Source organism: Tachypleus tridentatus, chromosome 7, assembly GCF_004210375.1.
Source record: "Tachypleus tridentatus isolate NWPU-2018 chromosome 7, ASM421037v1, whole genome shotgun sequence".
NCBI classification, from domain to species: domain Eukaryota; kingdom Metazoa; phylum Arthropoda; class Merostomata; order Xiphosura; family Limulidae; genus Tachypleus; species Tachypleus tridentatus.
In genome coordinates, this window is record NC_134831.1 from 63438720 (window position 1) to 63463407 (window position 24688).

General features: G+C 35.2%; 1 protein-coding gene across 16 annotated transcripts in view; it reads right to left on the reverse strand.

Moving 5' to 3' along the window:
• LOC143255824 (uncharacterized) overlaps window positions 1-24688 on the reverse strand; it is a 201908-nt gene that overhangs the window by 96622 nt on the left and 80598 nt on the right. For all 16 annotated transcript variants that reach the window (XR_013030880.1, XR_013030877.1, XR_013030874.1 and 13 more), the window contains 3 exons: window positions 17652-17740; window positions 4898-5065; window positions 385-489 (listed from right to left, as the gene is read on the reverse strand). Coding sequence is in view for 1 of the 16 variants with exons in the window: in XM_076512124.1 (XP_076368239.1) it covers window positions 385-489; window positions 4898-5065; window positions 17652-17712 (334 nt within the window). In the remaining 15 variants the exon portion in view is untranslated. The remainder of the gene's footprint in view (window positions 1-384; window positions 490-4897; window positions 5066-17651; window positions 17741-24688) is intronic.

Consider the following 24688-nt stretch of genomic DNA (forward strand, 5'->3'; position numbering starts at 1 on the left):
TATATTCAAAACTATTTGTTAAATCACTGAGAACCTTTACTGGATTTTTATTATTGTTCGTTAGTCTAACAATGTGAATCGTGTTGATTTGTGATGGTCTGTAACACACCATGTAGTATAAAGACAAACAACAACAAAAAAAAAGGTTTATACTTATATTTCCTGGAAAGAAAGTTGGTGACAATGATATTAAACTCCATCGTCCCATTAAACACCATCATCCCAACTAAGTCCTTCATAATATTTCAATATTCAGTTTTGTGTACAATGGAAGTTTTAAATGTTTAAGTCTGTCGTTTTAGGTACATTGATTTTCTGGTTGTTTCAATGGTAAGTGTAATGTATAACTTAGTACTAAATGAAACAAAAATAATTTATATCCACCTTTTCTACTGGAGCTAGAAACGGTGATCTTAAGTGGTGAGTAGCTCTTAGGAGAAGACGACGCTAGTTTGATATCTTCTTCCCGCTTCTGATCCGTCTGAATACCTGGATTTAACATTTATGTGGAACAATTAGAGATAAGAACATATTACACTTTCATTACACCCAGATAGTGCCATCGAATGATTTCATAATTATAGTTTAATTAATTAAAAACACTACTTATTCATACTTGATGCATTTAATGAACAATGTTGCTTGCAACTTTACTTTTAAACATGTAGCTGTTTTCGAGAACGAACTTCTTATTTTTGAATATATTTAGCTCAACAAAGGTGAATTTTACTACATTGGCTTAAACATAAAGTTTACAACAGTTAAGATTATTTTCGCAAAACACTGTCGTTAAAGAATTATAACTTATTCTGTTATTAGTAATACCATCCAACGAAACTTTGGATACAATGAAACTACATTTTATGTATTCCATACAAAAGACTAGTTGAGAAGAAGTGCCCTGAAAATTCCTTTTACGTATTCTTTAGCTAGATGAAAGTGTATAAAGATAATTGTAACGTTCGACTTCGCAAACAGATAACAGTGGTCATTGTTAAATGAAAACGCTATAGATGTCTAATTGGTCCTTCTATTACCCAAAAATAATTCAAGGTTCTCTATTATCTTCAAAATGACAAACTTGGACTACCAAGTGTTTGTCCACAAATTCACAAAAACAGTAATAAAAAAGTAGTTATTGTGTGGTTATTTTTATTAGTAATAAAATCAATTTTTAATAAGTCAAGGCAAACATGTTGTCGACAACACACTAGGATAAACCTACCATAAGAAATTTAAGACATATTAAATGAAACGCCAAAATTCTAACATGGAAGCGCCATCTATTAAGTACTCAAGGAAACTAATAGCATTTAGATTAATTGTCATGACAAACAAAATGATTTGTGAAGTCTGTAGCTCATAGTCGTTCAAATATTTATTTCGTCGAATAAAGTGATTTTTCATTCATTTAATTTTTTTCAATTTATTTCAGTGTAAAAGAATGTAAGTATTCTAGAAAAACTGAAAGTTCATTCACATTAAATATTGATAAATAACATCTTCTGAACAACGAAGATTTTCGAAACACGTTTATACATATGTAAAAACGGCTGGTTTGGGTTGGGAAAATTTTCATGTAGAGGAGCGAACAACGCTTCGACCATCTTCGGTCATCGTCAGGTTCAATTCAGGTGCAGTAAAATTAGAAATATTCGATAATTCATTAGTTGTTCAAAAACTAAAAACTAAAACTTTATTCCAATCTTAACTCTAAATGATGCTGATGTTCTACCTTGAAAAGTATAACAGTGGGTGTTTTCAAAATTTTAGTATTTATATTTGAATATTATTTTTATTTGTTTTCGTAGCACAAAATTACACAATATGCCATCTTCACTTTGTCCATCACGGGTATTGGGACTCCAAATTTTAATGTTGTAAGTCACTGACCAACTGAGGAAATGTCATTGAAAACGTATTAATGTAATAACGATTACGGGCTTTAGATTATGTTTTAGGTTCAAAATACCTTGTTCTATTCTGAATATACTCCATAATTTACTGTTCAGTGATTGAAGGAAATGCTAGTAATTTCGGGAAGAAAAAGCAAGGCTCTCGTGTAATGTGATATGGATTTATTATATTTTGTTCTAATCTCAATCATATAGAATCATTACATTTTGCAAATCTATTAGCCAGTTTTTTTCAGAGTAAACTTGTAGTTATCGATCACCAGACACATATTAAAGGTTATACTAAATGGTTAAACATCACACGTGTTAGACTTAGTCAAGTTACCTGGTAACTGTATATCATCACATACATCATAAAAGCATGGCGCAGTCGTTATTTCTAATTATATCTATTCAAATGGCCGGCATAATGTCTTTAAATCTCTGTTTTCGTTTCGAGTTGTTTTAGCGCAAAGCTACACAATATGCTATCTGCGCTCTCTCCACAGAGAGGAATCACACTCTGAATTTTAGAGTGGCGAGTTGATAACCTTACCGCTTACCAATCGGAGGACACTACTTCCTGTTTTTGGGCGCAAAGCTACACCATTTTCTGTCTATACTCTTTCTGTCCGTCGAGTCCTAAACGTTAGCTAAGTCCTTAAATTATTACTAACTCATATCCAACAATGCGTTAACTTTGGCAGTAAGCCTGATTTAAAGTTTATTTCTAAGCATTTCTAATATTTTATCACGACAGGAAAATCCCCTAATGCTTGAATGTTCGCAAATTCAAATCATTTTGCATAACTAAATGCAGTTATTTGTAATTTCAGTTCAACACGCATAAATGAAAAATTCGATTTCAAAGAATGTTCTTTCTTGATGCAAATGGAATACTGTAAAACATTTACATGAAAAAAGTAATTCCTTACCATCAGTGAGATTATTAACACTGCAATTTAGAAAAAATCTGCTTTATTCGGCAATATCCTTGTTCGTTGTTTCAAAGGAACTAATACAATACACTGTTGTATTTTAACTCATACTTTCGTAATACAGAATTCTCAACAAACTTCCGTTATGGAGAGCTTCCCAGCACATGAGTAAGTAACACAAAAGGAAGATTTATTGCCTGCTTTGTCTCCTGATCCTGTTCTTGGTCTGTCCTTATCAGATAGAAAAGTCCTGCAGAGACCAACTTATCCAGCGTTTCATCGAACACCGAAAGAATGGTTAATCTTTACGCTATATTGAATTTCATTAAGTCTTATAGATTAAAATAAAGTTTGGTCTTTCAAAGTCCTAAGTAAAGAATCTATTTATTGACTCTTATCACACCAGGAGTTCCTTTGTAGGTAACAGGTAAATGCAACACTTCAAAGATTGGTTTGATAGCAACAAAAAAGAACCATTAATATATTGATTCGTGAAATGCGAAAGGACGTCAACAACACATCTACAATCTGGGATTCAACTTCACCAAAGATTAATACTTTTTAAACAAGATCTTGCGAATTTACGAAATTCAGAGCATGTTACCAATAATGTGTTTACCTTAAATACGCAAGTTTACTTGTAACGTATTTAACAGAAGATTCAACTGAAAGATTGGTTTGTTTTTGAATTTCGCGTAAAGCTACGCAGGATATGCGTAACACAAATTTTCTCTTCTCTGTTAAAAGAGTATATATATCACAATGAATAGTTTCTGACTACAGACTATATCTAACACAGTGACTATTCTATTCTCTTAATAGAAAAATCTATCACAGTAAATATGCTCTTTTCTCACCAGGTGGCCTGGCATGGCCAAGCGCGTAAGGCGTGCGACTCGTAATCCGAGGGTCGCGGGTTCGCGCCCGCGTCGCGCTAAACATGCTCGCCCTCTCAGCCGTGGGGGCGTATAATGTGACGATCAATCCCACTATTCGTTGGTAAAAGAGTAGCCCAAGAATTGGCGGTGGGTGGTGATGACTAGCTGCCTTCCCTCTAGTCTTACACTGCAAAATTAGGGACGGCTAGCACAGATAACCCTCGAGTAGCTTTGTGCGAAATTACAAAAAAAATAAACAAACAAATCTCACCAGGTACATCTAGCACACCAAATGTGCATATCGCTAACTAGATGTCTATCACATCGAACGACCTCTTCCCTGACATACCATATCTAGCACACTGAATGCTCACTTCTGTAGATGTATAATATCATTATGTTACTGGATATTACGCTCTTTGTATTTGAAAATTTCTTTCATGGTAAATGCTAATAGTAACAAAATATTTCTACTACATCGTAGGTCGTTGTTAACGAGCCTAAATGTACCCTAAATTGGAAGTGATTAAAATATCCTTAAGCATTTACAATTGTTTTGTGTCTTTTGATAAAACAATACATAACCTTGAATTCATACCATGTTCATACTTTTCAGCCATTTTGTAAATTCTCTTAAGTAGTTTCCATGCCTACTGTTTAGTTTGTTTGTTTTTTGTTCTTTGAATTTCGCGCAAAGCTACTCGAGGGCTATCTGCGCTAGCCGTCCCATATTTAGCAGGAAAGCAGCTAGTCATCACCACACACCGCCAACTCTTGAGCTACTCTTTTACCAACGAATAGTGGGATTGACCGTCACATTATAACGTCCCAACGGCTGAAAGGGCGAGCATGTTTGGTGCGACCGGGATTCGAACCCGTGACCCTCAGATTACGAGTCGAACGCCTTAACACACTTGGCCATGTCGAGCTTCCTGCTGTTTAGAATCTCTGTATTCTATTGACAAGAAATAATGTTCATTTCATGTCTATAGCTTATAAATTGTCTTTTACCCACCACAAACAATTCTTTTGTGTTTCTCGCCAATTTACAACGTTGGTAATAAGAGAAATAAATTACATAATGTTTCTTTTCATTTGGAATGTTTTAGATTTTTTACTAGATATGTTACTGAACACCAAAGTATTCTCTCTCTTGATAAAAATAAGAGTGAAAGATAACACTAACTATTGTCTTCTTTGTTAGGTGTCTGCAAATTACTATTGTTCCACGTTGCGTTGGGCGTATCAGCTCGTTCATCATACCGCGGAGACCCCTGGTGGCCAATATTGGCGACAACGGTAGTTGCACAGGACCCATTGGAGCTTGACGTTGTGGATAACGAAGTAACATCGTCTAAGAAAGAAATATAATAATAATGCATTTAATGTTATAATATATTTAAACAGATCATACAGAATGAATTTGTTTGGAACAGTGATTTATAAACACCATATAGTTACATATGTAGCGATCTTAACGTCATAATTGAGAAAGAATATAGTTTTAGGGACATTCGAACTGTGACTTATGTTAAGTTCAAAACAAATTATGGTTGATATTTTAAGTCATTAAAATGTACTTAATTTTTCTTTTCACCGAAAATCTCAGTGTTCTTCAAACATCACTCATTAAACATACAGGGCACTTTGTTAAGATGATCTTAATGCTCGTTTGTTGTTTTTTTTAAATTTTGCGCAAAGTTATACGAGGGTTATATGCGCTAGCCGTCCCTAAATTATCAGAGTAAGACTAGAGGGAAGGCAGCCAGTCATTACCACCCTCCGCCCACTCTTCTACCAGCGAAGACATTGGGGATTGACCTTCACTTTATAACGCCCCCACGGCTGAAAGGGAGAGCATGTTTGGCGCGACGGAGATGTGAACCCCCGACCCTCAGATTACGAGTCGCACGCCTTAATTACCTGGCCATGCCGGGTCGATCGTAATGCACCTATATATCGATAATTTGTAAGTAACTTTACGTTTATTTTCGAACTTTCGTCTATCGAATGTTTTAGTTTAGTAATATCAAATTGTAATTTAAATTTGAAATGTATACGTATTCTTTAATATTTTAATTTATTTGAGTTTATATGTATTCAAGGATTTCTCATTAAAAAGGTGATCAGTAAATCACGAAACAAAACAGACAAATAATAATGTGAGAAATGATGACAGGATTTAGCATATTCAATATATATATTGATTTTGCCTCGTGCGAATGGACTTGAATTTTTTTTGAAAAACTAAATTGATGGACATCACTTTACGGAATGAATTAAAATAATATGTCTTGGACATATTTACACGAACAATTTTATCCCCTAATTCTAAAGCTGAAATTGCGCTTACGATAGCTGTTCGTTTGTTTAATACACCACCTACCGCAGGAAAAAAAACATACAAAAGATTTAATAACTGTATAGAAATCACTCTTGTAAACAAAACACAGAAACTAAAACGAAAACACTACAGAAGTTTCATTAAGGTTATATATTCTTGAAGCACTTTTACTATTGGCTCATATTAAGTGAAAAGATTTGTTTATGAAACCACTGTTTCTTTCCTTTTTCTGAGACATGACGGAGAGATCCAAATTTAGAGTAAAACCTTATAAAGACGCACCATAAATAACAGAGTTAAGTATACAGAGATGGGAAGAAATCTAAAAATAAGTGTGAGTGCAACCTAAAATAAACTATACAACGTTTGGATATAAGTTTGGGGTTTTGATACCAGTTTCAAAACTCAGCTTATGTTAAAACTATCTTACTTATACTTATACTTATATGATATAATCATATAATATAATAATGATATAGTTTGATAAATATTGTGTTTTGTTTATTTGTTTTAAAGCACAAAAGCTACATGATGGGCTATCTGTTGATCCACCGTGAGTATCGAAACCAGATTTTTACCGGTGTAAGCACTCAGACTTACTGCTGAGACACTGAGGGGGGACGTTTATTGAACTGTGAGACAAAAAACAGCCATACAACAGCACTTACCGCCTCTGTGTAAGGAAGAAACATATTATACTTTATTTCAAAACTCTACTAGGGCCTGGCATGGCTAGGTGGTTATGGGACTCGACTCGTAATCCGAGGGTTGCGGGTTCGAATCCCCGTCATACCAGACATGCTCGCCATTTCAACCGTGGTGGCGTTATAATGTTACAGTCAATTCCACTATTCGTTGGTAAAAGACTAGTCCAAGAGTTTGCGGTGGGTGGTGATAATTAGCTGCCTTCCCTCTAGTCTTACACTGCTAACTTAGGGGCGGCTAGCGCAGATAGCCCTTGAGTAGCTTTGTGCGAAATTCAAAATAAACAAACAAGCTCAACTAGTTTTCGGGAGACTTAATTAAAAAGACGTTATACAATAAAATAGTTCTGTGGAATGATATTAATAACGCCTGATTACAGCGACTCGTAGGAACGATACACACCACATTTAGTAATAAATAAAGTCACGGTTTCCTTTAATTTGCGTAAATGTTTCTTTAAATGTTTCAAGGTTTTATAAAAGAAACAATTATATTACTCTCACTCTTTAGTTAGTACATGGAGTGTGCGCGTGTGACCGCTTGTAGTTATCAACGCGTGTTTCTTTTAACATACGAAAAGGTCTTTGTGGCTTCAATTTACGAAGTACGTTTTTTCGTGTGTTTTTTTTTCCGGCAGCTTGTTTGTTTGTTTTCGGAATTTCGCACAAAGCTACTCGAGGGCTATCTGTGCTAGCCGTCCCTAATTTTGCAGTGTAAGACTAGAGGGAAGGCAGCTAGTCATCACCACCCACCGCCAACTCTTGGGCTCCTCTTTTACCAACGAATAGTGGGATTGACCGTAACATTATAACGCCCCCACGGCTGGGAGGGCGAGCATGTTTGGCGCGACACGGGCGCGAACCCGCGACCCTCGGATTACGAGTCGCACGCCTTACGCGCTTGGCCATGCCAGGCCATTTTCCGGCAGCAACAGGACACGAGCTTTTGGTCCCGTATATCTGTAGTGCAGCATGCCCAGAACTCGGCAACGCCCGGCACGTGTAATAAAGGAAGAAAAGTATGGCTGTATTAATTCCGCCTGCAGATGGAGACAAGTCGTGTGTTTCTTTTAATATAGAACTACTCAGTACATTATCTTCGGTTTAGCCACCACGAAGAATCGAACGCTAGATTCTAGCGTTTTAAGTCCATAAATTTAGTGGTCACTCATTGGGGAGATGAGGTTGAAAAACCAAAACTTAGCAAACAATTACGTTACAAGTTCTCCCTACAGTGTGTACACGTGCGATACACCAGGACGCAACTGTCATCAATTCTAACCATGAAAGTCAAATATGTTTAGTTCATTGTGCTTATAGGCTTTACAAGTATTTGATTTCAATACATTTTAATAAGATTTTAAACATAATGTGGCGTCTATGAAAGCGCATTCTCTATTACACAATCACATAAATCAATTTGAAAATAATCTATTCTTTCTTCTCTTTGTTTGTTTTTTGAATTTCGCGCAAAGCTACTCGAGGGCTATCTGCGCTAGCCGTCCCTAAATTAGCAGTGTAAGACTAGAGGAAAGTCAGCTAGTCATCACCACCAACCGCCAACTCTTGGGCTACTCTTTTACCAACGAATAGTGGGATTGACCGTCACATTATAATGCCCCCACGACTGGGAAGGCGAGCATGTTTGGTGCGACCGGGATTCGAACCCGCGACCATCGGATTACGAGTCGAACGCCTTAACACACTTGGTCATGCCGATCCCATCTTTCTTCAACTTTGATGTAATGCTGCGAAAAGTTATCAATTGTATCTGAAACCAATTTTAGTTGTCAGGTAAAAGCAGGTAAAATCTTTCTGATAACCTTAAGAAATTTCATCACTCCACATTTATGTTGAAGTCATGAACACTGAAGAAGAAATGTAGTGCAAGTGATACCAATGTCTAGAAGCAAAAAGTTACAATGACTAGTTAAATTCAATATCCTCTGTAATCAGTGCGCCCCCCCCCCGCTGGTATAGCGGTAAGTCTACGAATATACAACGCTAAAATCAGGGGTTCGATTCCCCTCGGTGGGCTCATCAGATGACCTGATGTGGTTTTGCTATAAGAAAAACACACACTGTAATCAGTGACTTCGTGGCCTACAGCCATATCCAATTTAAATGCCTTTATAAAGATTTTTCAGTATAACACTAGATGGCATAGAAATAAGATTATTAAAATTTTCTGGTAATCTTAAAATATTCCACCATTTCACACATGCATTAAAGTCACAAAATTTGCAACACAAGTGACACTACAAAAGATACTTTCACATTATCTTGGTAAGGTGACTTATTAAGACGATACACATTACAATTTCTTGTAAAATCAACTAGTCGTCAGACGTAGAGCCGTTCTGTATATTTATTTAATCATTAAATACGTTAAACTGATCTGAACAAAGAGTCGTCTATTAATTTCACGGATGTTATATGATAAACTGTTAGTAAAAACCACTCAGTTTTCAATGAAATGACTCGTTTGAACAGGTGTTGTAGAATATCCCGTACTCTTAAAATAGTTCAGTTAGTCAGGTGACTGACTCATTTGGATAGACTTAATAAAATCAATTTTGTTTAGAAAATCCATTGTTTAGGTAGGTGACTCATTTATATAAGTTTTATAAAATCAACTGGTTTGCAAAACTAGTCTTTATTCAGGTGACTCATTTAGATAGGTAATATAAAATCAATTTAGCAGTGTAAGACTGGAGGAAAGGCAACTAGTCATCACCACCCTCCTCCAACTCTTGTGCTACTCTTTTACCAATGAATAGTGGGATTGACCGTCACATTATAACGTCTCCACAGATGAAAGGGCGAGCTTGTTTGGTGTGACGTGGATTCGAATCAGCGACATTCGGATTACGAGTCGAGTGCTTTAATCACCTGGCCATGCTGGGCCTAACTTTACATGAACGCAGACAAACGACGCTTGTTTTTCTCTTTATTGAATTACTTTTGCAATTATCTATACAACATTAAATGTCATTATAAAATTAGTTTACGTATTCAATAAGCGGTCCCAAGGCCATGTATAATTGGAATAATTATACTGAATTAGCGTTGTTATACTGAATTAGTATTTGCTTTCCGATAACAAGTGACTGAACCGTAAAAATTCATCAGTGAGTATAATTTTGTTCTCACATAAGCAGACACGTTTGTTTCCTGTTTATTTCATTTAAGAAATGAACATATGTAAGCAATGTTATGCAGATAGATTAACGCCCATTTGAAACTTTATGAGGCCTCAAGCGAATTACAACGAAGTTTTACCGAAGAAGCAGCCCCGCTGTGACGTGACGACAGAGCCAGTGATGATCTAACAATGGCTAGAATAACCGGTTTAATGTTGATTTGATTAAATCAGTAATTGCTGTGTCATTAGGGTAAATTGTTAAAATTACATGATTAGTACTGGTATCTGTAAAACAGCCCAGCTCATTGACATTTATCTGACCTACAGTGTTATAGAGTCCATTAAGAGATATGATATAAAAATAATTATCATAACGTACCTCGTTGTTGTCTAAAAATTATATCACACAAACATGTCGTAACATTCCACATGATTAGTGTTCAATTTAACTTAGAATAATCCATCGTATCGTGTTTAGCTTGTGTACAGATTGCAAAGTGCTACCAGTTTCAAACAAAACAATCTAAAGAACATGAGCTTCTTTAGAAAAAGAAAAGGTTGAAATACATACATATTATACGTATAATATATGTCTCTAGGTGAAAAACAACAAACAAGGAAGTTACTTCAGAATATAGATTTTTTTTCTAGATAATTTTCCATCTTTTTCTGAATACAATTTATTCTAACATGCCACTAATAATCAGGAAAAAATAAAACTGATTTTTTGAAACCTATGGATTTTGATCTTTAGCAGGACAATCGTTAATATGTTATTACTATTTAGTCTTCACTAAAAGTTTCAATTAAAGCATGAGAAACATCTTCATTTCATTCTGATTGTTATTTCTCTGCGCGAAGTCTTTAATTCTCTAAATACGTTTTTTTTATTAAATTTTCTCTAGTCTAGGTCCTCCGGTGGGACAGCGCTAAGTATTTGGACTTACAATGCTAAAATCAGCGTTACGATTCCCCTCGGTGGACACAGCAATTAGCCCGATGTCGCTTTGCTGTAAGAAAACACACACGTGCTCTACTCTAACTGAGCTAACTTCTTCAAGATTCACGCGCATTTAAAAAAACATTAACAATTTAGAAATCATGATTTGCTGAAATATTTAATCAGAGTCACATATAGAGAGCAGCTCATCTTCAGCGAAATCTTAAGAGTTATCGAAGTAAAACTTTGAACTTGTATTATCATATAAATACTTTATTCTCGTAAAAACTTGAAACAGATATATCATACGTCGAAAAATAATACAGATACACTTTCTTAATATAAAAACCTTAGTCATTTAAATTCATGTGAGATTTTTAAATTGCGAATCCTTTATGATTTTGTTAAGATATTTTTAGTGCACTATTATAATATTAAACACACCATTAAAGTATTAACATATTTTTGTAGTTCTTAGATGTCTATACAATACATTAAAATACTTTTCTTATTGGATCAAGTAATGCATATATATATGTAGGTGGGGTAAGGCATTCGATATGTAATCCGAGGGTCGCGGGTTCGCGTCCCTGTCGCACCAAACATGCTCGCTCTCCAAGCCGTGGGGGCGTTATAATGTGACGATCAATTCCACTATTCGTTGATAAGGTATTAAATTTTAATTAAAATAAAGTAGAGAAATAATATAAAATAATATGAGTGTGACTGTGTTCACAACCATACCATACACATCAATGTCTGATTCTTACGCGCCAACGTTTTTGAGAGAACTATGTTACGAACGTTACACATGAACGTGACTGTAGTTCTTCGGCTTAACTCATGTTCCGTTTCTCTATTCTGTTATAATATACAAACACTCTTTTCGTCCTTAACTGCTTTGGGACTGCGAAAATCCATTACATCACTCCATACCGTCAGTGATTCGATATGTAAAGATAATCTAGCATAATGTGAGTTGCTTGAACATTTAACATTCCCGTTCAACTCTTATACAAACACACCATGGTCAACGTAGGACAAACACATGCTTGCGTGACTACACTATAAATGTGACTGTGACATCGAAAGAACTTGTACTTTGGTAATATCCAATCAGGTTGTTGTTGTTTTATGAAAACAGTGTACAATCGATTCACGATAAACACAAAAACTTTTGCATAGCAATAAAGTGATTTGGAACAGTGTTCCGGATTTCTTCCAACTGTTCTACACATGGTGTAAAGTGGACACTGACGTAATCAGTAAGGAGAGGAACTGTATCAATGCAGCATGTTTAAGTTAATTCGGCATAATGTAGAATATGTTTGGCAAACAACATTATATCTCCTCATTTCTGTCTAGAACACTGATCACATAATAATTATTCTAATCGATCACAAAACAAGTATGGTCCCTTGCAATAACCCTGGACTTTCTCATCATTTCTTTATTTATCACTAACACTATCACAAAACACGTCTTTAAACAACAACAACAGAGAGGGCCAATGATATTTTCGCCATACTGGAAATAGCAGTTTCCTGTTCCGGTTTACTTGATTCATCTACTGGAAAAGAACATCCAGAATATGTCATGGATAGGTGAATCGAGCACACCCATAATGTCAGCTAATAATCATAGTACTTAGGTTGAAGGAAGAATAGCAGTAAGTCATACTTTTAGTTTTAATTGTAATCTGCCCGTTGCTGGAAAAATGTCGTAAACAAAATACAACAGAAAGTTTTCCAAATTTTATGTCATAAGTTTCGGGATTGAAATAGCCGTAGAATATTATGCCAATTTCGAAAATCAAAGAACACAAAATCTCGATGTCTTATGGTGTGAAGGTGAAATCCTTTTAATGGGTTACAGTGAAAGAAAAATAAAACAATAGTTTATAGTTCTCTGAAAATTCGGAGTGTTTTTATGTTCCGTGTACTTCTCAGTTGATGCGTTGTAAACTAAGTTAAATTAGAAGATATTCCGTACTTAATTTCAATGTATTTCTATTGTCTTAAAAATACTAATTTTAAAATTGATGGGTACGCAACACAAGGGGCAAACAAACAGACAGACAGGTAGCTTAGGCAAAAAAGTAAAGAATTACAAGTAAAAACAAAAAGGGAACATTTTGAAATAATGCAGTAAATATTTAACACTTTTACCACTAACAACGATAGTGTATTGATTGCAGCATCTATCTTGAAATCAAACCACGACAGGACTTGGATTAATCTTAGCAATGTATAGAAACCATGACTTTATGCAAATGAGGATAGAAGTTTCTTGAAACATCAATATTATATATATTTAAATGTAAATGTATTAAAAATATTGTCGGAAGCTAATTATTCAAGATTTATTGTTGCATATCAGTCTTTTCTTTCGTTCGTTTGTGGGACGAAGCTGTGAACAACGTAATTCCAAGGTCCAAGATGTCCTATTCTTTACAATTCATTTCAGTCCCAGTGGTTTCTGTCGAAAATTCTTCACTGAGCTCTTAATCTTGGTTTCGCGGAAAAGCCTAAAAAACTGTACTTAAAATCTCATTTATCATCTACTTTTTAATCTCTGTTCTTTCTGTGTTTAAGCCTGTTTTTATCTCCATTAAAATTAGTATAAAGTTTCACAAGAAACTAATGGAATTTATAACGTGAACTTTTCTCTAAATATTTTTAACACACACATATATATATTTATATAAATGGAAGATAATGCGTTCAGATTTTAATAAGTTTAAAATATAAGTTAGTTCGGTCATCTAAATTTCTAGAATTAGAATAAAATAATTAATTAATGGTTTCAAAAAATATAGTAAAAAAATTGATCAAACATTACTGATATTAGATGATACAAAAATCAGTTACCAGAAGTTAAAGGAGGGTGACGTATTGCAAAAGACATAACATATGTAAACATTTTTTAGACTTTAGTTCAGGCTCAAATAAAATTATTTTTATTGTGTAAGCCGAAAATGATCGTTGTTTTAACCTTATTTATGATTTTCTTAAAATAATTGTGTATCAAACAAGAATGAAGGATTAATGTGACAAGACATAGTAAGTTGATGGCGTAGTGTTCTCTAACAACCAAGTAGATTGATATGTATCATGACTGACCAGGAGGTACAGTCATGTGAAAACGTTAGGACACCTTATGAAAGCCTGTGTATTTGTGTAACATTTTTGGATATATAGATATTTAATCCCAATTTCAATAATACTGAAATATTATAGGAATATAACTAAACAATTAACACTGAAAAAAAGACTTTTCAAGGTCTTCTGTAAATGTGATTCTACAGAAATGCATATTCTAACTGAAGAAAAAATTAGGACACCCTACCCCCTAATAGCTGGTGTTATCTGCTTTGGCTGAAATAACTGCAGTGAGACGCTTCTTGTAGTCATCTACCAGTCGCTGACATCGGTCTGAAGAAAGTTTGCCCCACTCCTCAATGCAGAATTTTTTCAGCTGTGAGATGTTTGAGGGGTTTCTTGCATGTACAGCCCGTTTCAATGGGATCTCAATGGGATTAAGATCTGGGCTTTGGCTAGGCCATTTCAGGACTCTCCATTTCTTAGTTTTCAGCCAATCCTTGGTGGATTAATTGGTACGTTTTGGGTCATTGTCGTGTTGCAGGGTCCAGTTCCAATTCAGCTATAATTTTCTTACAGATGGTCTCACATGATCCTCAAGCACCCTCTGATACGCAGTAAATTCATGGTGGATTCTATGATTGTGAGCTGTCCAGGACCTGCTTCAGCAAAGCAGCCCCAAACCATGACACTTCCACCTCCATGCTTCACAGTTGGTATGAGGTTCTTTTCATGGAATGCTGTATTTGGTTTACGCCAAACATGTCCTCTGTTCTGGTGTCCAAATAATTCAAATTTGTAGTCATCTGTCCAAAGAACATTATTCCAGAAGTCCTGGTCTTTGTCTACATTCTCTTTGGCAAACTTCAGTCTGGCCTTCATGTGTCTCATAGAGAGTAAAGGTTTCCTCCTTGCACACCTCCCATGCAAGTTAAACTTGTGCAGTCTCTTTCTGATTGTAGAGGCATGCACTTTTACATCAACAGTAGCCAGAGCCTGCTGTAGGTCCTGTGATGACATGTTAGGGTGTTTGGAGACCTCTTTTAGCATCTTGCGGTCTGCTCTCTGGGTGAACTTGCTTGGACGATCAGACCTGGGCATGTTGGCAGTTGTTTTGAAAGAACTCCACTTGTTGACTATTTTCCGGACAGTGGAATGGCTGATTTCAAAATCTTTTGGGATCTTTTTAAATCCTTTACCAGACTCATAAGCTGCTACAATTTTCTTTTTGAAGGCCTCAGACAGCTCTTTTGCTCTCACCATGGTGCTCACTCACACTTCAAAAGTCAGGAGCATACCCAACCAAATGTTTGAGGTTTAAATAGGGCAAGCCTCATTCGAAATGCTGAGTAACGATCTTCTAATCATGTGCACCTGGTGTGATACACCTGTGTGTAAGTTGAGCCATTTTAAGTGGGAATAAATGTGGGTGTGTCCTAACTTTTTCCTCAGTTAGAATATGCATTTCTGTAGAATCACATTTACAGAAGATCTTGAAAAGTCTTTTCTTCAGTTTTAATTGTTTAGTTATATTCCTATAATCTCTCAGTATTGTTAAAATTGAGATTAAATATCTATATATCAAAAAATGTTACACAAATACACAGGCTTTCATAGGGTGTTCTAACTTTTTCACATGACTTTATAATATTCCTGGTTTGGTTTGAATTTCGCGCAAAGCTACACGAGGGGTGTCTGCGCTAGCCGTCTCTAATTTAGCAGTGTAAGACTAGAGGGAAGGCAGCTAGTCATCACCACCCACCGCCACCTCTTGGGCTTCTCTTTTACCAACGAATAGTGAGATTGATCGTCACAATATAATGTGACCACGGCTGAAAGGGCGAGCATGTTTGGCGTGACGGGGATTCGAACCCGCGACCCTCATATTACGAGTCGAGTACCTTATCCCTTTTAATGAATAACACAAAAGGCAATAGAAGACAAAGACTGAATTATCAAACTTAAACTTGTTTTCAAGCTATAATGATTTAATTATATGGTTTTAAAATTTCTCTTTAAAAGCACTTGTTTTAAGCCACGGTCTGTCATACACGTTTCAAAATTTTAAAACTATGTATCATCAAGTGATCTTAGAATTTTCTTGCTGAAGCCTTACATTTGTTAACATATGGCTTAAGATTCATGGATATGTAAAACTTTACACAACAGCTCACTTAAACAGTAACCAGTTGTAATTAAAATTTTTTAGAGGTTTTATTTCATGGTATTTTATAATACGAAACGTATATCTTACTATACATAAATTTGCTCATCTTACTAATATTCACATCATTGCGCGGTTTGGCTCCGCCCTACATTAGATCTCTGAATCTCAAACTCTTGTGTTGTGTTCCAATCCTTGTGATACTACAAAACTTTTTCTCGCAGTTTAAACTTTAAGTGCGCTACAAGTGTGACAGAGAGATAATGGTGAGTATTAGAGTGTTACTGGTTGGCTTCTTTCTCTTTGGTTAGTAGTCCACAAATTAGAGGAAGGGCAGACAGCCCTAATATCGTATATACTTATGTAATAGTCGACACCCGATTTTTGATCAAACAATCTTATTTTATCATACAAATATCGTGTAAAGGTCGTCCCAGTTTTCCCTTCAACCTAAGAAAGCAATTGCTGACCTCAGGTCAGGTCACACGTTAGACCGAAAATTTGTCAAAACAAACGTAAAAACTTAACTTTTAATTGCAATCTGGGCTCGGTATGGCGAGGTGGGTTAAGGCGTCCGACTCGTAATCCGAGAATTGCGGGTTCGAATCCCTGTCGCACCAAACATGCTCGCCCTTTCAGCCTTGGAGGCGTTATAATGAGACGGTCAATCCCACTATTCGTTGGAAGAAAGAGTAGTCCAAAAGTTGGCGGTGGGTGGTGATGACGAGCTGCCTTCCCTCTAGTCTTACGCTGCTAAATTAAAAACGACTTGCGCAGATAGTCCTCGAGTATTTTTGCGAGAAATAAAAAAAACAAAACTATTGCAACCATAATATCAAAATATTGTAATTTGAAAGAAATTAATATACTCTAAGGTAGGAATGCTAACATTACTGGTAAATAGATATGTAACATGTTTATCTGAAACAAATATTAAGATAATATGTCAGTTTTCATGGTTACTTTTTTATGTAAATCAAAAATTAAATTTCTTTTTAGTACTGTCTTTTAAATTAATTGTGGTTTTGTTTCATGTTTAGTGGACTTTACATTTCTTCCTCTCTAAAGTATTGCTCGTGTATAAAGCGACCCTTAAATCATAGCTTGACACTTGGTCACACAAGTTAGTTTATTACACGAGTAAATAAGGTACTTTCCCCAAAAATACAAATACAGATATTCACTTTCGCTCCATATTCCTCTAGTGGCGAATAATGCATTCTTCAACCGATATATCATGGGCAATTGTTGCAGTATCTAATATACGCTTGTAATTCAGACATTTTATCAAAAATAATTTTTAAATATAAAATAGACACTATTAAAGTGTGAACTATAATTTGATTATTGATGTGTTTTCTCAGAACCTGCAGAAATATTAAAAAATTCGTTTTCTTAAATAGTTTGCTAAACGAACGCCGTATTTAAATGAAAATTACATTTACTAGCGTAGTATGCATTTTAAACTAATCAGTTGAGCAAAGCGACCAACTATCTAGAGTTACGTTTAATCAATAATATAATACAACAAACTTAACTTACTTGCATTCTCAGAGAGTTCTAAACCTCCATTAAGTTCTATTGAAGCACATGTCTTGTGCATCGTCGTCTTTTCGGGGCTCCTTTTTTCCCTAATTGAATTTAAATTGGTTGTAATAATAATTATTATTTAAAAAAATATTCCTTCAGCAACATACTTAACATCATTAAGAACTGGAAGTTCGGTGTGATATAAACATTCAGTTGTCAAACGTTGTCACTGAAACACACTCACAAAAATGGAATTGGATTTTTTTTTTTCAAAGTCATGATAAAATCGAGTTATATTATAATAAGAAACAAAATGAGGACAGCAAAATACAAGAAAACTTAATCTCGTAAATATACGTATGCACACATTAAATTAACGAACATAACACGTTTAAATGAATCTCGCTAAAACCATTACTGTCACAATTATAATCAATAGTCATCATTGATATAATTTTTTTATCAACATAATTTATTTCTTTGCTCAGACTAAGGTCTTTCGTTGGATGTTTTAGTTTGGTGATTTTCAGTGACAATCATAACGATAAAAGTGAATTTTGTAGTAAAATGGAAGTGGTAGAATACCACAGTATGATTGGTAACACTTCAAATACCATCATCTCTTATTGATCCAATAAGGGTTTCCAGTACGAAACGTTTAAACAGAGGGTGGAATACATTGTATTAAAACTAGTTTAGAGTTTCATTGCATTATATAGTATCCATGTCTGGCTATACTTTACCTGAAGACAATGCATCTTCGCAATGGTACAGTGTAAATTCCTTTGCAAAATGCTTCACTGTAAAACTGTCATGTCCAATGTACGCCACTCCATTCTCCTGTTTTTTCAGAATTAATCTAGAGTACCAGCATCCCAATTCAACAACTCCAAATGTGCAAAATGGTGGGTCCGTTGTAAGCTTCTTGAACTTACAATACTAGAATCCGGAGTTTGATTTCCTGCGGTGAAGAGAGCAAGATAGCCCATTGTGTAGTTATGCGCTTAAACAACAATAATTCACTGAAATCAATAGGTACTGCTTCATTCTTCAGCTGCTTAACGTATATGACGGTTGCATGAGAGATATGGTTGGAAGCCATATCCAAATGAACATATGCACTGTTGGCACCGTTTACAGATTGAGATCTTTCTTGATTATATTGCGTACTGTTATCTAAAGCACTTTTGATACTTTTGCTTACCACGTCTGTGTTATGACATGTTGCAGGTCTCTTTCTGGATGGTCCTAGTGACCAAATTAATCCATATTCCTATGTGCTTCAACGCCATTAAGTACAAGTGATATCCCCGTCTAGGAAATTCTCAATCACATGTATGGATATATCTTTATGATCTGTTTTGGAGAGGGTTGTTTACACCTTTGCCGAAAGCGATACATTTTTGGTGGCATCACACTACCTAGGCAACAATAAACAATGACAAAATGTAGTTCTGAGATGTTACATTTCACTGCGACTTTTTACCAGTTATGGTTCTAAGATAACTCGCACACTCAGAATCGTTTTGATATATCCATTTCAATTATACTTTGTCTATTTTATGCCACTGATGATTATGAACAAGGCATGATTGAAATGCTATTATACAAAAGTGGGGTGAATGGACTATAAACTCGTACTTAATTATGATATTTTGAAGACAGACAAATTTTAAAATGGTGTGAAAAGACTATGTACACTAGTGTTTAAGTGTTTTGATTGTTTGTTAAATTTCGTGCAATGGTACACGAGAACTATCTGTCTTAAACGTCCGCAATTTTAAACTAATAAACTACATGGAAAGCACCGAATCAACATTATCTATTAACAGCTTTTATCGGACCAAGTAGTGCGATTTTACCATTACTCTTATAACGTACTCACTACTCAACAGTGCGGAGTGCGATTTTGTTTTTATTACTAACGGGACACAAACTACAGAACTCAAGAATTCTAACTCCTGGGCCGCTCTTTGTGCCATGCTCAAGTGCAATGTATAAGCGAAACGTACGTAATAAATCATAATGTGTAGAGGATATATACATACTGAAGTACGCAGCGTAGAATACAGTCCATCTGTTCCATGTTGGAATGTATACTCAAATTTAATACGACGTACAGACAATAGACTCATACAAAAGTGAAATGGGTGGACCCAGACCCTCTCAGAGAGGCCTTGACTACTTTTATTTTATAAAGCCCATGGTTATAATAAAAATAAAATGATAACACATTAAGAAAGTAAGACAATCATCAGCCCAAAAGTAAAGTTAGGCATAATTTGATTATTTTTGTTTATCATATATTTATTAACATTGTTTATCATTTGATAAATGCTTTTATAGCCTTTTTTCTGTGCATAAAAACAAGTCACAAAACTTAACAAATGCAAAAAAATAATATTTTTGCAAAGTAAATTCCGTTTGTTTTCGGTTGTAAACGGCCCAGTAGCTGATATATATTTCAAAAGCTGAAATTTCGCAGCATCAGTGATTTGTTGGGAGTTAAACGGCGCTATAGATGTGAGACTTAAGCCTATTTTTTATTTCTCTTCCGATACAAATGTCCCCCGCTGGTACTGCGGTACGTCTTCAGATTTAGAACGTTAAAATTAAGGGTTCGATTCCCCTCGGTTAACTCAGCAAGTAGCCCGAGATGGCTTTGCCATAAGAAAACACACACATACACCGATCCCCGTCGCACCAAACATGCTTGCCGTTTCAGCCGTGGGGGCGTTATAACGTGACGGTCAATCCAACTATTCGTTGGAAAAAGAGTAGCCCAAGAGTTGGCGGTGGATGGTGATGACTAGCTGCCTTCCCTCTAGTCTTACACTACTAAATTAGAGACGGCTAGCACAGATAGCCCTTGAGTAGCTTTCTGCGAAATTCAAAACAAACTTCAGTCAAGTATTTTGGATTTTCATATCAGGAAACTTGTCAGCGCCATCTAGAGTCACTTAAACACTCAAGGGTGACGAGATCGTGAAGACCATTCGGCAGCCTAGGTACCTATATCGTGTCAAACTCGCTAGTATTGAGTTAAATCGCTTTATTTGTTTTGGTGTGGAATTTTGAGGTTTAACCCCACCTGTAAGAGAGGTAAGACAAGACTGGTGATTAAGTTGAGCTTCCATTGTAAAGCACAAGATGTGATAATAATATAGGTAAAGTGAAAAAATAGAGAAGGTAAATGAATTTTATATTTTGCTGCGAATAAAAAGCTGTACAAAGTAATACAGTGGCACTGTATTGAAGACCTTATTAAATTAAGTGTTTAACTCCAAATGTCTTTGTTCAGAAAAAAGGACTTTTTTATTGTTATTTTATTTTGTTCGTATTTGATTATTTGTGATTAAAAACAAAACTACACAACGGGCTATCTCTGCTCTGTCCACCAAGGATATCGAAACCAGGTTTCTACCGTTGTTATTCCGCAAACATAGAGATGTGCCACTGTAGGGTTCATCATATTCGATTTACAGTGCTTTAACTTCAATGAAAGATTTAAAATTGTTCTGCACGTTGTACACTTTAAAACACCTTTCATATCTAAATCTACAGCATAAACGATAAGGAAAAAAAAAAACCCACCGAGAAATATTCTAACAGCGTGCACTAAAGAGAAACAGAAAAAACAACAACAAACAAACAGATGTTAGATCGAAGAACTAAGTTTCCGAATACACACAACACCATCACTGGTGTACACATTTTTACTTATGGTAATAGGGTTAAGGACAGGTCAGAAGACACATGGTGCGAGGCACGAGTAACGAGAAATTCATGAGACCGTATCATATGTCACCATGCGCGCTAAGTTACAAATAAATATATTTATGCGCACCTATATACAATTTCATGATTATCTGACTTCGCTATGCTATCAGAAATATTTAAATGACATTTAAACGTTTAGATTCATAAATTTCCAAATCATCTGAGTTTTAAACCTTCAGTACAGTTGTGAGAAATTTGAAGCGAGCGTAATGAAGAACACGATTATACGCCAACCAAACTATATCTGCGAAATCCAATGCCGAAGAAGTTTTTTGTAGAATATGATTATGATAGTTGGAAGTTTCAAAACCATTATGACTGTTAATGTAATTGGAAGAATGTCACTGAATGCAATCTCGTCTCGTGAAAATCTACCTTAATGACGAAAACACTTTAAATAACAGGATAACCATGGATAACAAGATTCTCACTTCGACTATCGATTTCTGCAGTGAGTCTTTAGAGACATAATAATTAAAACGGAACACATGGATGAAATACTCATAAAAAAGTAGAGGTACTCAGCTGGATGAAGTGGACCATTTTTGAAAAAAACGACAACGCAGTTCAGATATGTCCTGGTACGAGCATCGCCTTAGAAAACAAGTTCCGGTACTTATTACCAGTCAGTACCGACAGACTTTCACCCCTGATGAAACACATACGTGTTCGGTGAAAGTAGACACTCTACTCACTAATTTCCGTAATACAGACTGAAAAATAAGTAAATTTTCGTTTGTGATTTTTGGCGAATAAAGGGCTTTCTTATATGATATTTTAATGTATTTGCGTTGGGTCTTTTTTCTTTAAGTTATTATCTGAAAGTGTACTTTATTTTAGTGCAACAAGTTATTTTGGACCCACATCACTTTTTAATATTATAATGCACATATTCATTTTGGTGTAACAAGTTATTTTGGACCCACATCACTTTGTTAATGTAAAAATGCACATATTCATTTTGGTGTAACAAGTTATTTTAGACCCACATCACTTTGTTAATGTTATAATCCACGTACATTGTTCAGTGTAACAAGTTATTTTGGACCCACATCACTTTGTTAATATTATAATGCACTTATTTATTTTAGTGTAACGAGTTATTTTGAATCCATACAACTTTAATATTATACAATATTTCGTTCAAACGTATATTACTCTGTTGTGTCAAAATGAAAAATATATCCAAAACTTGACCAAAAACATTTCGTTGTAAACAAGAAAAATACACCGCTTAGTTAAATTAGGTTTAATATCTTTGTCCACAATATCTTACTGAAAATTCTGCAGTCGGCTGACTGTGCCAGACGAAACGAAAGGAGACTAAGAAATCTTTTATAAATTCTAAATATTACGCTGTTTATCTTTATAATGTGTATACTGGTTATTATGTGAAACGTTCTTACATTTCGTATGACTTTGGAATTAGTAATACAGGAGAAAATTGAATTTGTATTTGTATATTTTTGTATGTACCATACAGTACATTTTAGTGTATGCAACTATCTCATAAAATTCTAAAGCACTTTTATTGATTGCCAGACAATTTTTAACCATTTACGACTATCTCCCTCCTCAGGCGAGAGCTTCGTGCTTTCCGATGTGCCTAAAAATTCAATCACTCCAGAAACGTTCCTAGCTCTTTGAAATATTCATCTTGTCGGCAAGTTCCGTTATGAATAATACGTAGCTGAAAACATAGACAAATACGAGATAGTTAACCTTAGTTTGAAATTCTAAAATAATCCAAATCCTTACTAATTGAGTTCAACTTACTGAAAAAAACAACAACCTTGGATAGAGCCACGATTCTAACACAGATGGTTAGGCCTAATTATCTACGACATCGATTCGTCAGCTGTCGTCTTTAGTTGTAGTGGTTGACAAAATGTAATGTAACGGCTTGAGATCCGGTCCTCAGAAATTCTGTCGTCGCCGAAAAAATAACACTCACACAACTTGAAACACAAGTACTCTTGAAAATTCGCATTTTTTCCCACTTTGATTCTGTTGTGTTTTTTTTTTTTAGTTTTAGTGTATGCCATTACAGGCCTTGAAAATTAAACAAAGAACAAACACTCACCAAGTAAAAATACATTGATGAAGTAAGCCTACGTAACGTACGATAACCTGGGTTTCATCGCCAATTGTGTAAATTGAATTTGAACCACAAATTTCATTTTGTTAGTCCGTATAGCTGCCAAAAGCTTCAGCTAGGTTCCCAGAAATATGTTTGTACTGATATTCTCTAAGGAAATTATTGGGTTGAGGAATAATTCGTGAGCGTTTTTTTCAAGTTAAAAAATATATTCATAAATGAAACGCTTTCGCAAAATATTTCATGTCATTTGGTAGATAATTTTTTGCTCTAATAGATGGTGTGTTTGATTTTCATATGTCTTTAATTTTTGCTTTCATTTTCAGCTCATTAAATGGAATGTCAAGTGGACAAAATCGAGCATTTTCGACACCATCTGCTTTTCGCATTTAATTTCTTGCAATTTCGTTTAAAACAATGCATACTATATACCTAGGTATTACATGAAATAAAGTATCATAATAAATGTTTTGGGTGTAATGTTCGGCCCGGCATGGCCTAGCGCGTAAGGCGTGCGACTCGTAATCCGAGGGTCGCGGGTTCGCGCCCGCGTCGCGCTAAACATGCTCGCCCTCCCAGCCGTGGGGGGTGTATAATGTGACGGTCAATCCCACTATTCGTTGGTAAAAGAGTAGCCCAAGAGTTGGCGGTGGGTGGTGATGACTAGTTGCCTTCCCTCTAGTCTTACACTGCTAAATTAGGGACGGCTAGCACAGATAGCCCTCGAGTAGCTTTGTGCGAAATTCCCAAACAAACAAAAAATGGGTGTAATGTGTTCATGCATTGAAGTATTGTATAGTCTTGCATGTAATGCTTGAATGAAATTATTTAAAAACGCTCACGAATTATTCCTCAACCTAATAGTTTGTTTTTAGTTGCTTAAATCTTCGCGGCAAATATACAAAATTAAAATCTATGGCGATTACTAAAATTGGATACTTTACTATAACCATGAATCATAGGTGCGTAGAGTTTAAACAACCTGTATATTACAAATTTAATCAAGATAATTTTAAACATTAAAGAGATACTGATGACGCTAATTAGAACCACTTTTGCACAGCAAAATAAAAATTCTGTTTATGACTTTTTTGTTTCAAATATTCGTGTATAAACTTACACAAGAGTTACCTACGCCAACCACACCTAATGATGAATTGATAGCCGAGAT